Source organism: Vigna unguiculata, chromosome 3 (genome assembly GCF_037176805.1).
Source record: "Vigna unguiculata cultivar grain cowpea cultivar isolate G323 ecotype 2 chromosome 3, ASM3717680v1, whole genome shotgun sequence".
Classification (NCBI taxonomy): domain Eukaryota; kingdom Viridiplantae; phylum Streptophyta; class Magnoliopsida; order Fabales; family Fabaceae; genus Vigna; species Vigna unguiculata.
This window is the reverse complement of record NC_140794.1, coordinates 1698184-1716825: the sequence shown is the minus strand read 5'-3', so window position 1 is coordinate 1716825 and position 18642 is coordinate 1698184. Positions and strand designations below refer to the sequence as shown.

The following is an 18642-nucleotide window of genomic DNA, read 5'->3' as shown; positions in this document are numbered from 1 at the left end:
TGTTACAAGCCAGTTGCTGAAATTTTAATTTTAATTTTAATTTTCTTTTTAATTTTTAAAATTAAAAAGATTGTTACATGTCGGATTATATCAGTATCATGTGACAATTTTTTTTTGTTTAATTTAATTTCCGTATTTATAATTTTAACTCAAATTAGTCTTTTATTTTTTTAAGTAAAACAATTGTCTCTCTAATTTAAGATCAAATTGATAATTAATTTATATATATATATATATATATATATATATTTTAAAATATTTTTTTAGTTTATAAATAAAAACACTTCACATAAATATTTAAATTATTGTTTTTACATTTTTACATAAAAAGAAATCTTTATTTAAACTTATAGTTTTTAAAAAACATTAAAAAGGTAAATATAGGTGATATTAAACCTATTTGTGACATTAAACATATAAAATTATAAGTTATATTTACATTTTTAATATGTTTAAAAAATTATAAGTGAAAATATAATTTTTTTAAGTAAAATTATAAAAGAAAAAAACTTAATTTAAATAATTTGGTGGTATGATTTGAAATATATATATTTTTTAAATATTTTAATATGTATATATAAATTATAATTAAATTTAGTAATTAATTTGATCCAAATTATTTCATTCTAAAATAAAATAGGATTAAATTAAATTAAAATTACAAATATTAAAATTAAATTGAAAATAAATATTATCACGATAGATTCGTAATACGTGACATATGACACACATGACTTGACACATCATATTTTTGTTTTTTAAAAGAAAAAATAAAAATAAAAATAAAAAAATAAAAAAAGGTATTTAAGCATGATATTTGGATGTAATGTTTTTAAAATTTAATGAACATAAAATATTAATAAGAATGACAAGGTAATCATTTAAGAAAGAAATGGAAATTTGTATAAAATCTTAATTCATACAACACGATTCATTATTGACCAAATTAAAACTATAAATTTGGCATGTTATTTTGTGTTTGAAACGTTCCATCGAACTCCCAAATGATAGGGAAAAGGAATTGAACAAGCACCGTAAAAGTGGAATCAACTATCAATAATCCAGAGAAATGGAATAATATAAAGTAAATTAAATGAAGCAAAGGATGCAAAATTTGAGAAGCTAAGTTACCCAACAAGTACAATAACAATACCTATTATTCTCCGCTTCACTTCTCTTCTCTTCTCTTCTCCCTCATCCATCCACACCACACACAACACAACACAAGCACAACAAACACCAATTGCCTCACCCCAATGGTGAGAGTGGTTCCCATGGCTTCTTCGGTTCGACCCACTCTCTTCTCCCTCACGTTCTCTCCACCTTCCTCACTTCCTCTCTTCAATCCTTCTCCCCGTCTCTCCTTATCCGGTAACTTCATATTCTTCTGTTTCTTCAATTTATGACTATTTCTGGGTTTTTTTTTATCTCAATTACCAATATATATTGGCAGTTGTGCTGATGAATAGTTTGAAATTGAATTTTGGATTTAGGTGCAGTGTCTCAGTTCCATAATTTTGGTCTGAAAGCTTCCAGATTGTTGAGACAAGATGGTTATCCCGTGAGAGCCATGGCATCAGGGGACGTGTCACAATCTGTAGCGGCTGCTTCACCAGAAAATGTGCTTGAGTGGGTCAAGCAGGACAAGCGAAGAATGCTTCACGTTGTGTATCGAGTTGGGGACTTGGACAGGACCATAAAGTATGCACTGTATTATATCCCAATTGGGTCTTGTTTGTGGATAAAACTTTTCAATAAGCGCTTATACAATTATGGGAGAGAAGGAAAGATAAAAATGAATCAAGTCTCTTTCTTAAGTTAAAATTAGCATAGACATGAGTTAAGGTAAGTTTAGGAGAAGCTAGATGAGACAACTTCTGCTTCATTAAATGAAAGCTGCTTATCTGTGATGTATTAAAGTTCATGGATGAGCGTTTACTCTTGGTGGTTTTAGGTTTTATACGGAGTGTCTAGGAATGAAGCTCCTCAGAAAGAGGGACATACCGGAGGAGAGATATACTAATGCCTTTCTTGGATATGGGCCTGAAGACTCACACTTTGTTATTGAACTGACATACAGTAAGTGTCTGATAATGGCATGTATCGAAATGTGCAAAATCTAGTCTACTCAATGACCTTTAGTAATAATTATAGGACATTGGCTCTTTGTTGGAGTCAGTTATGTCTGCTTATGCAAAGAGAGCTTTTGATTAATTTTGGTTTTAACATTTCAGATTATGGAGTTGACAAGTATGATATTGGAACTGGATTTGGCCATTTTGGTATTGCTGTTGATGATGTAAGTATTCCAAGCTTTAACATACTCTACTGTCCTTTTTAACATCTTTGTGTGCTCTTTCCTGTTGAGTTGAGGATTTTATCTCTATTGGCCTTTTGGCTAACATATATGATATAATTTCTTTGTATGATTCTTTGTTAGGTTGTGAAAGTAGTGGAGCTAATAAGAGCTAAGGGTGGTAAAATAACAAGAGAGCCTGGTCCTGTAAAGGGAGGCCGTTCAGTAATTGCATTTGTTGAAGACCCTGATGGTTACAAATTTGAACTTATAGAAAGAGGTCCAACTCCTGAACCCTTGTGCCAAGTAATGCTCCGAGTGGGTGATCTTAATCGTTCCATAGAATTTTATGAGAAGGTTAGGGTCAGTTCTATTTTATGTTGGATTAGACTTTAAAGTTTTCTTATTTCCTTTGCATAACATTAAGACATTTCTGTGATTTTTAACATTTAGGCATTTGGTATGGAGCTGCTTCGTACTCGAGACAATCCAGAATACAAGGTATGATGACTTCTCCTTTATGTTTTTTTCTGTGAGATATATGCAAATTATATAACTTTTATTTAACGGTTAAGAGGTTTAAATTTAGGTTTACGAGTTTGTGAATGTTTTGCAAGTATACTTGATGATCTGCAAAGTTTTCCTTTCAGTTCAGGATTGTCTACAAGGCAACAGGCATAAGTTTACCGAATAACTAAAAGAATAAGCGTTTTAATAGAGAATTTTGTGCTGTGTTATATAATTATGACAATGTATCCCTGTCAAAGTCCTTTTAATTTTCTTATCCATGGATAATTCTGTGGATATCTTCTGCAAATGCAACTTTCTCATAATTTTTTATAATTTTTTATTTTATTTTTGTGCTTGTTTTTGAAATATTTTTATGATGGTTACCTTTATAAATTTTAGGTTTTCATCTTGCTTGATTTATCGGCCTCAAATCTTTTTCACAACACCTTATTTGATACTTCGGGCATGTCCTTCATTTCACCTGTTTATTTGATGGCCTTCTTTTGGGCAGTATACCGTAGCAATGGTGGGTTATGGTCCAGAAGATAAAAGCACTGTTCTGGAGTTGACTTACAATTATGGAGTCACTGAATATGATAAAGGAAATGCTTATGCTCAGGTAAGCAGATTTTTCTCCCTCCCCAAATTCTTCTTATGGAATATGTGGAGGGGTTTCATTGCTACAATATATATCAGCTTTTAGTCTCTTTATTAATGCGTTGATTGGATAGTGTGAAAGTAAGGGAGAAAATAAAAACTGAAAGAAGGGAAGAGAATTTGAGTGGAAAGTGAGGTTGTGTGGATGAGTTAAGAGTGAAAATGGGTGAAAAGTTGATGAAAAAACAAGTGGACCGTTATAATATTCAATTTGAAGAAGGATATTGATGTTACATTTAAGAATGATAAGAAGGGGAGTGATAAGTCATAGGATTGATATGAAAACATCAAATTTTGGTTCTTCTAACCAAAAACTCCATAAGGTTCTTTCATACTGACCCTATCTCCCATTCCTTAACTTTTAGTTTCCACTAGTAATTAATTTTCACTAGTGCTACATTTAATTCACACACTATTTACCACAATGAAAACATGAATGATTCAGCGTTTTATTTTTTTTAACTTCCCCTGTCACCATTCAACTACTTAATTAAAAATATGATAAAAACTATAAAGAAAACTCAAAATTGTATTAACCCCTCAAGTTCATTATAATTATTATGCATTACTTTTAGTATTATTTTTATTTATTAATTATTTATGATTATAATAGAAAAATAAAACTCAATTGATTATGGGTGCAACCTAACTGATTCTGCCATATGAAGCTTACAAGCCAGAAGTCAATGTAACTTTCTTCTCATTTCTCACCAATATAAAGCAGAAGTTGAAACCTGTGGGGCACGCAAGAGTATCAGCGCAAACCCTGCACAACCAGCTGTTCTAAAAGTGCAACATAATCGCATATCATCTCTTCTCTATCCTTGTTAACAGTAAATAAGTTCAAGTAAACAGAGACTAACAGAAATGGCTGGTTTTTTTCCCAATTGAAATGATTGTTACCTTGTGTTTTCTTCTCCTTTAGTTTTTCAACACAATACGTATGACCTCATACTAACTACCCAAGCTCTCTGTACTTGACCAATTGTAGTTTCTTAGTGGCTTATTCCATATCTACCTAAAGACAGTTCTTTTGTTAATTTTCTTACTTTCCTTCTCTCCCCTGTCAGTGTATACCTCTAGGCTCAATTTCATGTTGAATATTCTCGAGTCTCTAGATTCTGGAATATTCTAGTTAGTCAGCGTAGCTGCACACTTGTCTGATTCTGTTAGAATGTGTAAGGTAGTCATGACTCAGGAATCAGTTGAACAACAACTTGTGTAGAAGTATTCAGATTCGATTGCTAAGCTCCACCTGTTGTATTCAACTTTTGAGAAATGACAACATTATATTGCTCTAAAAGTGACACACTCTACTTTGTTTTCTCTCTAAACTTTTCTCACTTTCTATCAAATCCGTAACTCTTTATACCTATTTGCAGATTGCAGTAGGCACCGATGATGTGTACAAAACTGCAGAAGCGATTAAACTAGCTGGAGGGAAGGTTACTCGTGAACCTGGACCATTACCTGGTATCAACACCAAAATTACTGCATGCTTGGATCCTGATGGTTGGAAGTCGGTACGTCTAATTGATCTTTTGTTATTTAATGTCTCCCCAAGGCTTAAGCTAGAAAATGAAAACTCATGAATGGTTTTATGTCTAATATGTCCTCACATGCAACAGCTTCGTAGGCTTGAAGCTTGGATAAAAAAGCTTATTTATGAAAGACAAGTATTGAACTCGACTGTTAATCGATAATTGCTCTAATATCTTATCAAAGGCAAACTCTCTTTAAAGGATTACATTATATCACTATCATGCACTCTCACCCTTCACACAATAGGCCCATTTTTACAGTATATTGAAATTTATCTTCATTTAGAAGTAAGGGCAATAGAGATGAAAGTTTGAACTACTTGATCATTATGTATTTGAATGTTCGACACTGTTAAATTTAAAATATTCATATGTCCTTACCAGTTTTTTCATGACACGATATCAAAGTTTTTATGACCATGTGGTTTGAAATTCAATACTTGTTACCCAGTACTTTATAAAAGCTATATTTCAATTGAAGTTAGGGTGGGCAGGTTCACCATTCATTTTTGATGTCCGAAAGCACTCGTGTGAGGGTGGTGGGTTAGATATAAAATCATTCATGACCTTCATCCAAAACTCTAATTTGGTTCTTGTCGAATACCATGTAAAATGAGCAATTATCTCAGACGCTCTTTAATGATTGTTATATCTGATACCCAAAAGTTGTTTTCTTGCTTTAAAATGGAAATCTCATCATAATACAACATGGTATTCACAGTATCAAAGTAGTAATAGTTAGAAATGATAAAAAAATGTCGCACTATTGATCATGGCACAACACTATGTTCGGAGATCTAGTCTCGTTCTGTTTATTCATTCGTATTAATCAGCATTTTTGACTAACTAGTTTACCCACTTCTAAATGTGCAGGTTTTTGTAGATAATGTTGATTTCCTAAAGGAGTTGGAATAGAGTATTCTTTGAAGGAAAATGTTTGCATCAGATGTATCATATTCAAATCAGATTTTGTAGATAATGTAACAATGACACGATAGCACCGACCCCTGTAAGCTGTGGCAGATGTCTTTCTCTAAATACAATGAAGCAAGCTTTAGAAACAAACACGTCTTTTATCTCCATTTTATTTATTTCTTTGGCCCTTTGACCTTCGTGATTTTGGCTGTTCGACAAACTTTGCCGTTGTTCACTCAGGATATTTCAGTATAAATTTTGGACACGGGTGTTTGCCAATTGAATTAGATAATTTTATAAAATTATTCGATTTAATCTCTTGTTATTTATTTATTTATTTATTTTCCCATAGTCGAGTTCTCTGAAAAGTTGTCCGATGAACAACAGGGAATTAGTCTCGTGGGTAGATGAATTCACGACAGAGTTGACATTAACCTTTAGAGTAATCTTTATTCTAGTGATATGGGAAAACTGGTGATAGTATAAAAAGTACTGTTAAAATCACATTCATAGTTTAATCCATGCACATAGTGTAATAAAACATCAAAACGCTTCGCACAGTATACAGTAGAACAGTTAATATTACATTAGAATAAATTTTTTATATTTAATTCAAAAGGTTTACCAATTTAGTTACATCAATTCTGTGTATTCATTAATAAACTGAACAAAAACAATGATGTAATGTTTTTTTACAAGATCTTATCTACATAATTGATGTTGCTATGCCATGAACAGTAAAATAATGTTTCATTTTCTGGAGTTAATGGTGAAAACAGTGAATAAAAACAGAAAACAATTCCTTTGGGTCTAAATGTATGAATTGAACCGGCCTTAACAGTTATGGTTCTTAAACCAACAACTTGTAGTATATTGTATCCAACGTAAAATGCACTATACTTCTTTAGCGAGTAACTTTTATGATTTAATACCAATATAGAAAGACAACCCCCGATATTATTTTTAAGGAGGGCTTTTCAAATTATACATCTACTAAGTTTCACAATTAATTAAATTTACTTATAATAATGTAAGTTATCGTATAATAATATAAATTTATACAATCAAGACTAATTTATTGACTTTTATATGAAAAAAAAAATGTTGTTTTTTGTAATAAGCATTAAAAAAAGGATTTAGATGTTATTTAATTTTTGAATACTTTTCCACTTATTTTGAAAGGGATATTTTTATTGTTTTATTATTGATTTTTTATCTCATGAACAATTAATGAAAGAATGATTTAATAAATTAATAATATGCGTGTCATTACAAATTTATCAAAAATAAGTTTAATTGTATAATGCAACAACAACAAAACCCAGTTAGATATTAAAAAAAAAAAATCATAGCACAATATTATAGATACATAAAAAATCATAAAGTTTATGTTTAAATAACATAATAAGAAAAATAATTTACTCAAGTGTGTTGTTAAGATCAAATAATAGTCCATTCAACGTGTTCATAAATTGCTGAAGTGGAAACATAGATAATTAATCCCAAAATATCAAATATTAAAAATATTCTTACGGTAAATAGATGGACGTTCAAGCTAATATCACCACCAAAATATATTTTGAAATTTTAAGTGTGATCGTAATTTTTTAATCCCTTACAGAACTAAAAAAAAAACGAAATTACGAATGATAATGAAAATGACAGTTCTTAAGCTTCATATTAAAAATTACTTGAGTGATCTTGTACCCTAAAATTGCCTAATAATTTTTCCTAAAAAGGAACAAGAAATTATTGGTTGAGCCGAAATCATTATGATCCCAAAGTATCCCTCCCTAGATATAAGACATTGAATATATAAAAAATAACATTAACTTTATTAAAAAACCAATTATTTTATTTAGTAACATCAAATTTATTTATAAAGTTAATATTTTCTAAAGTATTATTAAGTGATATGCATGAACAGAATGTTAAACTTTTAATTTTAAAAAATAATTTTTCAATCATCCAATCTTCATAAAAGAGGGAATAATACAATCAATAATATTTATTATTCATAAACTAAAATTAGTTCACAGTATACAATAATTCATAAAAAAGCTATTGAAAAAAGATTTTATAAAGGGGGACGAAGAAATTCAGCATAATGCTTATAGTTGGAGAAAAAAGAGAGTAAAAGATATAGTTTTCATGCCCAGGAAAAAGATTCATGGATTCGAATATAGAAAATAAACTTAATCACTTTCATCATATATATATATATATACACTTTCTTGTGTTTTCTGTAGTTGAAAATATGACATTGAAGGTTTGATCCCAGGGCTTCATGGCAGGAACTAACCTTCATGCTAACTATCGAAGATTTTCCATCCAAAAATCAACAAAACCTAATCTTACCAGAACTCAAAAAACATATAAAAAACGCAGAAAGAAAACGCTGGAAGCCACCTTTTATAGCAATTTTTAGCTTTGCATTTTGAAGACGCTTTCAAACAAACAAACAAACGTTGTTTAGCGCAATTTTCAGTCGACCAGCCTTTTATTTATCTGTTGCACAGAATCAGTCTAATTTTTAGACAGTGTTGGACAATTGTACTTGTTTTTCTCGTTTTGTTTGGTGACATTCTTAAAAGGATGAAGGATTTGATGTTATAAATCTAAGTGGGAAGAGAAGAGTTAAAGAAAAGAAAGAACGATCCAAAGAAAGATTCTGAAACTATTATTTGGAAGAAGGATCACAGAAAATACACAAGTCGCATATCTTATCATATGAACAAAAGAAACAAAAAGCGCATTATTAATGGAAAAGAACTAAAATTGTTTATAGTAATGGTTGAAGAGTTTGAGAGCTCTCACTACTTCAGTCAGCACAATCGCTGGCTCCGTAGTGTTAACTCCAACCATTGCAGCCAGCAACTCGATTTTCTTCTTTGCATTCCCATCATTCAGTAACTCCTCCAAACTCACTTCTTCTTCTTCATCAGATGCATCACTGCAAGAGTTTGAGTCTGACATCTCAAAAGAATGTTGTTCCTTAGGAGCAGAAGGGACATCAAATGGTAAAAAGGAAATAGATTTATTGTTATTGGTGTTTGAGTTTTTTGTGGTTTCCATGGAGGATGAAGAATTTGGAAGAGAAGAGAGAAAGGTGTGTTGATATAAGAGGAATTAGTGCAGTCCTCATGAAGTGCCATAATGACGAGCGTTATCAAGTCAGGTCAAATGAAGAAAACGTTGAAAGTAAAAGTAATCACCCAATTATGACCATAATTCACTTGGACCCTGCTCTTAGAAATTTCAGTAAAGCCTCTTTTTCGAATTTGGATTCTCTTATACTACAATATTTGACTTTTCTTCTCGTTTAACAAATATATACACTTCTTTCTTATCACCTTTAATTGCATTTTTTTTTTCTCACTACTTATTCAGTATTGCATTTTTATGAAATTTATTAGTTCTTCTTTCTTATTATTTATTTGAGGGTTAAATTGAAAATCCAAATAGGCACCATAGGTCGTTCTCTCCCTTATCTGTGCACGTGCACGTTCACGTGAGTTCTTACGAGCATGGAAATGCGCGCGCACCACGCAGAGACCCAATGAATAATTGCAACGATTCAGGTGTTTGTGTGTATATATTTCTTCATCGTTTCCTTTTAGGTCTAGAAAAATTCTTTTAGAAAAGTGTTGACAAACACACACACACACATAAATTAAATTAGTAAAAAAGTTAAAGTATAATTCATGAAGAATTATTGATATTCCCTTGAACTTAACACATTACAACTAAATAGATACAAAATATTTAAATTAAAAAATAGAAATAGTGCTAAAGTAGACCTTATTCATATTTAGAATAGATAGTCCAAGCGGGCATCGGAAAAATAATAGAAACACGACCATCATTTCTAAAAATTAATTCAGATATTTCACAAAATTGTAAACATAAATTACTTCACATTTCTTAGCTTAAAACTTAAATTAAGTGGAGTAAATGTTTTAAGCCATTCGCATTTACACAAAAAGATATAAATATTTTAATATGCATTTTCCTCCTCTACATTCCAAGCCCCCTCAAATCAACATTTGTTTTACTAAAGCTATTCTCACAAAGGATGCTCCATGTATGTATATCAAGTTTTCGTCGTGAACAGTATGTGCACTGCATGCAAGATTGCGGTCTGCAAGAGCCAGCATTGATCTCAACACATAACAGCTGCATCTCTGTGCAGCAAAAGTAACATTACTCCATGTTAAATGACACTGACTCTGCACACATCATTTGCGAAAAACCAAAATTGGTCTATTGAAACCAGTCTTGCTAAGTGTCAAACCAGAAGTGATGTCTTCTACTGTTCGAAATCCAATCTGGGTAAATTTAAACACCAGCAGCCATTAGAATCTGAACAAAATCATGATAAATTGGCAATGCAACAACAACAATGCTTGTTACCAAAAGAGGACGGTAGTATTCCAAAAGAAATATTCAACGCAAACCTTATCTAGTAATATTTCCTGAAATTGTTCTGGACGAATTGTAATATTACGGTAGTTGGCGGCAGTGGTCTGCATAATGGGAAAAAAGGAAATAATTCAATAGCCCTTCTTATTTTTAGCATTATCCAGCTAGGATTAAAGAAATTTAAGAACATTAGTAAAATATCAGCAGATTCATAACGCATTAGTTGTTCGATTGACATAAAATAGAATTACAGAAGAAAATACAATGATATACATCCATTGAAGCTAAGGATTTTTTTTATTTCAAGAAAACATTTTCCACTTTCAGAAATAATTCCAGACCAGGCAAAGATTTTGCAAAATGAATAGATCAAAGATAACTAGTGTAAACTTTGTAAGCTTGCCAAAGTATGCATGCAAAGGTTTATAGTTTATACTTTCCCAGCACCCCATCAATAATATTAAAATGATAATCACAAAAATAAAGGCTACCAAATTATCACCTCTGAGACATTACGATTGCTTTCGTATGACTTCCATGGTTGAGGTTCCACCACAAAAATGCCACCCTGCACAAAAGAATATATTTTTACACATACAACAAAATATAATTACATGTCCATTATTAAAAAAAAACAGTAAAGATTAATCTAAGCTGGAACAAAAAGAAAAGTAAAAAGTCTATGGAGTAGAGGGAGGAGATGGAACTTGAGAAAGAGAGTAGAAGAAAACATCCATGACTACAAGGATAAAGAGAAAGGAAGGGGTGGGAGTAGATTTGCAGAAGAGATCATGTGCAGCCATATACCTTAAATCTGATGTTCATCTCACCATAAAAACCTTATCTGACCAAATAGGTCCCAATATATCATATGCCTTTTTTCAGTTTCAATGGTCAAGACATTTAGTAGAAAGAAAAACAATAGGATGATGAAAGGAGATAATACTTACAGGTCGGAGCAGTTTCCAAATCTCTGAAAACAAAGTAATTAAGCCGTCATCCCCCCAGTTTAGATGTATCCACTTTGTTACACTCAAACTACAAAGGAAAAGATAACTTACATAACAACATAAGCAGCACATTGAAGACAATTCATAACAAGCGTATTCAGATAATGACGTTATAGAACAGGGTTAAGTCAAAACCAACTTGAGAATGTCTTTCTTCATGCAAATTAATAATTCAAAACGCAAGTGCTTGGTCGATAAAAGTAATGAGTAATCATGCTTAAAAATCCAATATCAGAAATATCCAATCAGTAAGAATAAAAAAGTACGATATGGAAACATCAATTAGGATAGTGTTAAGATGTCACACATAGAATAGGAATATGGCCACAAAGTATTTATTACAAGACTTGGCAATCTTTTCCTTCAAGTTAGCTGGAGGCTGAATTATATTACTATCAGTATAGTGCCAGACATGGAAGTTGAATCAAGATTCAGATGGTGAATCGGAATGTCTATTTTAACCGTATCATGAATAGCAAGGTTCATGATTAATAATAAAATGTGGTATTTCATAAACTAACAAAGACATAGAAGTACAAATTCATAATCAATAACTAAAAAAAATAAATCTAAAACATATTGAACCCAAATTAAAATTATTGCCACACACAATATACAAATTAATATATTGTTTGATAAATCATGTATGATATTGGCATGACAAACTCGACGGATTCTAGCATCTACAAAAAGAACCAAAACTGTGGTAGTATTTGATGGACCCGAATGTCAGTCAAATTATTTTGAATATGGTGCCTATATTTAGGAGGAAGGAGCCAAAACCTGGAATTGCGGTAAACTTGCACCAAGGTTACTGGTTGGCATGAGTTCGAATTCAGAAACAGACTCTTTTCATAAGTAAGGGTAAGACCGAGTACAATGACCGTTGCTCATAGCTTCCACAGTAAGAAGCTTTCCCACAGCAGGGTCCTTTAGTATAGTTGAAATTTAGGAGGGACGAATAACTTAAAGATTTTAAACTATAACGATAAAATTTAATGACATGGTTGCTAACGAAATTCATGTTTAAAAAGAAAAAACGACCATCCTATGAAATTTACAATTCCAGGTCACGCAAGTGAAAAAAGAATCACCATCTTTAAGTAGTTGCTACTATATCAAAAAGAAATTACATTGCTAGCTACTTGAGTGATTTTTTCAATGATTCATATTGATAGTTACTTGAGTCAAACTATATTGAATCGTGAATCAAAAGATACTGATAACAATGGATCACGTATCTAGTCTTGATATTGGGCAATCCACACATGTCCAATCGTGCAAAATTACCCTTTAGTTATCCATTGGTGGATGTGAGTGGAGGGTGTTAGGATGTCTCACATTAACTAGGAATATAGCCAAAGCACTTCTAGCTAGCGAGATAACTTTTGGGTTTAGATATGCCCAAACTATTTCCGATAAATAGCAACTATCCTGTGGAAGTCAATCCAAAAAAATAACTAGAAAGGACAGAAATTCAAATTCAAACAAATTTGAACAGGACATTTCCAATAGGGGATAAGGCATGGCAAATTTCTACCTCCCACAGGACCTTAAGAGTTTTAGCCCAAAATATATGTTTCGGGAAGTGAAACAGGGGGAAAAAACAACCAACTCAGCAACTTACCAAAGAATTGTATCATAGTTCTTTCCTGGTGGATGTCGACTCTGAACAAAATTTTCTCTTTTAAATGAAACTATAGTAAACAGATCAATTTGCTCTGAAGAAGAATGTTTCTTTAAAATCTCCTTCGTCTCAACACTTGATAAGGCAGTAACTCTGTTGCCTGAATCATCAGCAAGATCCTTGTCCTGAAGTTTGGAGGCTTTCATAGGTTTATTCCCAGAAGAGTTCAATCTAGCAGATTTTCTGAGATTCCAATATGCATCCTGAACTCGATCTAGCACATTGAGCATAAAAAAAATCAATTAAGAAAATTATTGGTACTACCCAATTGGCAAGTTCAAAAGTAAAATAAGGAGTTTAAACTTAATACTGCCTGTTGCTAAATTATGAATAAGATATTGACATGATTGAAAACAACTTATCTAACTTCCGGATAAGTATCCAATAGTGACACCAGAAACAAAATTCAGAGCATGTTTACACCCTCTTTTTCCCTTGAGATAGCGCTAAATCAATTTTTAAATATAACTTTTTTAAACTAACTGCATATTAGCCACTTGTCAAGTTGCATACACAATACTACAAGGAGAATGTAGCTTGAGTTGGTTTAAGTGACATAATTGTTAAACCCTACCTATTCAATTCATAAATTGAGGCCCTAAGGAAATATTTTGTGCTTCCATAGACTGTTTTCACTAATAACTATAGGAAACGAAACATTATTTTTACTATTCATGGCAGAACAACATCAATTATAATTTCAAGAATTACACAATAGAATTATGTTATGTTCGGCATACGTTTAGGGTAAGAAAGAAACATATACAGAACAAAGCTGATTTCTAACTTACAAAAATACCATTAGGCAATAGAAATAAAATATATAAGAATCTTACCAGAATCAATGTCAATTCCAAGAATGCTCCGGCAGCAAAACTTCTTTGCTGTGGGGGGAAAGCAATGAGCATGAAATGCAAATAGTTATTTACTTTACAGCAATATTCAGACATATAGCCATTTGAATGATAGCTTACTTGAAGGCATAAATCATTGCAACAAAAAAAGTGGAGGAAACAATGAGAAAATTACCTATCTGTATAGTGATTATCCCGTTGTTGCAGCCAATATCAAGACACTCCTTCCCTTCAAACCATTCCTTCCTTAATACTTTCAATCGAGGATCTTCATCCGTGCCTTGATCAATCTGGAACAACATCAAATTAACAAAACATCGAACATGGACAACCTTAAATTCAATAAAGCGCTAACGAATGAACGTGAAGAAGAATACTCGATATCCATAGTAACTCCTGTAGTTTCCGTACGGGAAAACTTGCTTCCGCTTTTTACTGTTCTGCTTTCGGGTTTCCATTGAATCGCCTCCTTCCATTCTCTTCTCTTCTCTATGCTTTTCCCCCACGCCTACAATAAAACCCTCCTCTTTGAATTGGGGTTTAGAGGGTTAGAATTCTATAATCTATAATAAACATTCAAAATTGATATTTCTTTCTTCGTAATTTACTCATAGAATCATGCCAGATAGAGAAAAAAAAGTAAAGTAAAAGTATAATAAAAATTAACATTTAAATAAATATAAACAAAAGACACTTTTCTTTTATGTACAAAAATTAAAAGAAAAAAAAAATTAACACTAACATTGAGTCAACGGATACGTAAATAATTCAAATATTATTATAAAATGCGTTTGAAACGTTAATTTAATCATTAAATTTAGTTAAAATAACTAAATCTATATATTTTTAAAAATAAATAACTAAATTAATCAAACATTAGCGATAAAAATATATATAACTCTGCCATAAAAAGATTTTCTTAGAATCCTTTTAAAATTTAAATGTACAAAACACAAAATTGGTATCTCTAAAATTTTGGGACTCCAAACTCACATTTCTTGTTATAAGAGATTTTAAAATGTACCATTAATTTAATTATATAAAAAATCAAATTTAGTATTATATTTATAAAATATGGTTTTTGGACGTTTGAGTGCTTTACAAAAGAAATTTTGAGGTTATTTGTGTAGAACCCCTTAAAATATATAAACCCTCTTCTCTCACTCTTTAAAATTTTCAGAAAAACACAACTCCCACTCTCCCTCTCTACTCTCAGTTTTCTTCTCCTGAATTCCACCAATCCATTAACCCCCTCACCAGTTTCTGTGTTCTGTGACCAGACCTTGCAAGATTGGACTCAGCTAGACCCTTTGGTACTTCATCTATCAGTTCACTTCCCCCTCGGTAGGTTCTGTTCCTCTATTTTTGTACAATTTCAGCTAGAACTTACTCGTTCATCCCTGGATTCTAAGTTGATTACGAAATTTCCTCCTCTCTGTGTTTTGGTAATGAAATTCTAGGTCAATTTGAGATCCCTGCCACCTTGGTGTCCATTCCAATTTCTATCAAGCTCATTTTTTTAGCAAAAAGAGGTAAGGGAAGCTAACCTTCGGTCAATTTCGAGTAATTAGACCCCCTGTATGTTTGAATGAGATGATCCTTGGTTATAGTTCCTTTCTAAGCTGTTTGTGATGTGTAATTGAGTTGTGGTGTGAATTTCGCGTCTTTGCATGTGAAGAACCGTGCAGAAAACCTGATAATTTCGCCTAGGCGAGTGACTCTCGCCTAAGCGAAAGTATCAGGAAGATGCCTCTGGATGTTGCGCGAGATCTCGCTTGGGCGAGCTGAGGTCGCCTGAGCGAGACACCTTCTCGCCTAGGCGAGACAGCCTGGCCTGAGCGAGAGTTCGCTCTGGCATTTGAGTTGTCCACTGTAACGGGTCTCGCACAGGCGAGGGTAGCTCGCCTAAGCGAGACTACTTCCTAGCCTAGGCGAGATTCGCTAGCTTAGGCGAGTTACACTGCAGAGTCATACCTCCTTCTCTGTTTTGAATGAATGATAGTTGTATTGATTGAAAAGAAATGATGTTTGCTTGCAGTATGTTGAATGATGATGAGGTGTAGTATCTGTATTTAATTGTATGAGGAAAATTGATAAAATGAGGATTGTGAAGAGATGAAACGAACTAGGATTTCATGGGAATTCCTAGGGAAAGTACTTAGTGTGTGTAAACATTTAAGGACTCAGTTTTGGTTAGCATCCTGACGCTCCAATAATCCATTGAGACTCATGTAGAGTGTGATGGGTCATGTCGTGAGGAGTAGCAGGAGGTCCTAGTCTATGGACCCGATCAGTCATAGACGCGAAGGGGACTTACCTTGGGAGTGGTTGGGTGATAACCCCTTGAGCCTAAACTCTGCAGAGTTTAGGAACCTTCACAAGTGCAAGCTACCAAGAGCTCCAATTTGTTTGCATAATCCGGATATTGAGTCGGAGTCGGGTACTTGTGCGTCTTGATCTAGTGATTTGCTTTTATTTTATGATGTGCATAAAATTGTTTGTATTTTATTTAGAAAATACACCTCTTACTATATGAGTTGTTAGCTTACCCTTCCTGCCTGTCATTGTTTTCTCTTGAACTTCTTCTTTTGCTATGATCATCTGTCACTTGGTGTGAGCAGAGAAGAATTTAGGTGACGAGACTCCTCCTTCGGACAGGACTTGAGCTGTGGCTTTGGGTGTTCTCTTGTTTTAAATCTGAGTTGTTAGAGAAGCATTTTGGGATGTATAAAGTTTATTTTCCTTAAAGTTTGTTTAAGAGAACAGTACCATAGTTAAAATAGGTTCTTTTGGGATAACTGTATTATATTCTGGATGGGTTTCCTAACTATTTGCTTACTTTATCATCATATGACATTTCGTTTAGTAGTTTTAATGAACTATTAATTGGGATGTTACAATTTGGCTTTTAAAAATCATTTAGATCCGATAGAAAGATTTATTTAAGTAAATATAGATAGTATTTTATAATATTAATACTGATTTTTTATTTAAGTAAAAAATCTTCTACCAAACATACCTCAAAAAACTTTTTTTTTTGTGTCGAAAAACATAATCTGTCTCTTAACAAATAAATTCTTTGACGGAATTATTCCGTGGGATTGTTTATTTGCACTAATACTTAAAAATAACGTTTAATCTAATCTAATTATTTTACAAACCATGAAACTACAAAACAATCTATAAGTTTACCTAAATTATATTTTATGTAAATAATTTTCTTAAAATTATAAACAAATTAAGCAGGTGTTTTAAAATAGTGTTTATTAAATAAAAATATTTTAAGTAAAAAAAATTCTTAAATGTTAATTAATATTATAACTTAAATTTATGTTGAGAAAATGTTATCTATAGATATAATACAATATGCCCAATAGAAAAACATAGTACGTATGTGATGTAAAATTGAATAATTGTCGTATTCTTTGCAGTAATATTAGTTTGACTAGCAAAAGTTAGTCTATCTTTCCCTAATTGTAACTGTTTTTTTATCAATTATATCTTAATTAAAACAAAATTATTTTATTTTAATGTACAGATAGAAGGGTTTGGTAATCATTTATTTTTCTTCACTATAGTTTATAGTTGATTGATATAGGGATAACGATTTAATTAAGTCGGTTGGAGAATGTTTATATTATATTATTTTCAAATTATCAAATCTTAATTATTAAGTGTATTTTTAATAAATAAACAATCGATTTTTTATTAAAAATATATTTAGTTTGATGATATAAAACTTATATAGTCTTCTATATATAAAAATTTAAAAAATCAAAAATAAAATATTACCTTTTAACATACATTTTTTTTTAATTTTAATAAAAAAAGAAGACAATTTCACCATTTGAACCTAATATATCTGACATGTTATCAATATATGACTCGAAATTATCTTATGTCAAATAAACACGAAAGTCTATTATTTTGATTCATATTTTAATCTTTTTATTTTTATTTTTATTTTGTAAACCGCATCCTAAATATTCACCGCAGTTTAAAGATATAAATAATAAATTATAGAATAAGATAAATTATATCTGTTTACAGTTGTGATGTTTAAATGAAGGGTGCCGTGAAGGGAATTTTTTTAAATCTGATTAGTTTAATTCAATTTCTTTTTAAGAGAGAAGTTAATCGATTTTTTTTCTTTAAATCATATTTAATATTTCTTGTTCTTTAAGATCAGTACAGTTGGAAAGAATAGAAAGAGGATTAAAATTTTCAAAATGATTTTGGCTAAAGTTTAATATTTACATTTCAAAATAATCTTAATTATTTCCTTCTCCTATACATAATCTATATTTTAATTCTTGCATGAAACAAATTTTCTTTACTTTTCCCGTTGTCTTTTTTTTTTCCTTCGGTAGACCTGTTTTGGCATTCAGTGTTTTGAGTATATTATTTATTATTTTATTTATCTCAATAGACCTCAATACTATCACAATGAAATTTCTGCTGTCAGATATCCAAATTTAATTGTGTTTATATTAAATTTATGGATTTGACTTCCGATTAACTGAATTCCAAGTAGGTATATATGTTTTTTATTTTTGAAAAAAAATATAAATGTAAAAATTTCATAAATTAAAAAAAAAAGAATAGTTTATAAAGGAAATTTTAACGTAGAAAAAATATTTGTTATTGTTATTAAGATAACTTTAATATAATATAATTATGGTAATAGGGCAACTATGACAACAGCGTAGTGTAATTATGGTTGATTTTTGTAAAATTAAATTTGAGATAT

General features: G+C 31.3%; 2 protein-coding genes across 3 annotated transcripts; one reads left to right on the top strand and one right to left on the bottom strand.

The window, feature by feature from the left end:
- The first annotated feature begins 1118 nt into the window (after nucleotides 1–1118).
- LOC114179549 (putative lactoylglutathione lyase, chloroplastic) lies at nucleotides 1119–6234 on the top strand. Of its 2 annotated transcripts, none has more exons than XM_028065922.2 (9): nucleotides 1119–1371; nucleotides 1500–1701; nucleotides 1955–2079; nucleotides 2235–2299; nucleotides 2441–2653; nucleotides 2750–2797; nucleotides 3318–3425; nucleotides 4846–4986; nucleotides 5878–6234. In XM_028065922.2, exons 1-9 carry the CDS (start codon nucleotides 1257–1259, stop codon nucleotides 5917–5919), a joined length of 1059 nt encoding a protein of 352 aa, XP_027921723.2. In that variant the 5' UTR covers nucleotides 1119–1256; the 3' UTR covers nucleotides 5920–6234. The 2 variants fall into 2 exon arrangements, with proteins under 2 accessions (XP_027921723.2, XP_027921722.2); XM_028065921.2 differs by having other exon boundaries at nucleotides 1494–1701.
- Nucleotides 6235–9764: 3530 nt separating this feature from the next.
- On the bottom strand, nucleotides 9765–14454 carry LOC114176161 (S-adenosyl-L-methionine-dependent methyltransferases superfamily protein). The gene is made up of 8 exons (XM_028061103.2): nucleotides 14270–14454; nucleotides 14068–14182; nucleotides 13875–13922; nucleotides 12979–13252; nucleotides 11292–11379; nucleotides 10844–10909; nucleotides 10377–10445; nucleotides 9765–10247 (listed from the first exon to the last, which is right to left on the bottom strand). The coding sequence occupies exons 1-8, from the start codon at nucleotides 14366–14368 to the stop codon at nucleotides 10158–10160; spliced, it is 849 nt and encodes a 282-aa protein (XP_027916904.1). The 5' UTR covers nucleotides 14369–14454; the 3' UTR covers nucleotides 9765–10157.
- Nucleotides 14455–18642: the final 4188 nt, after the last annotated feature.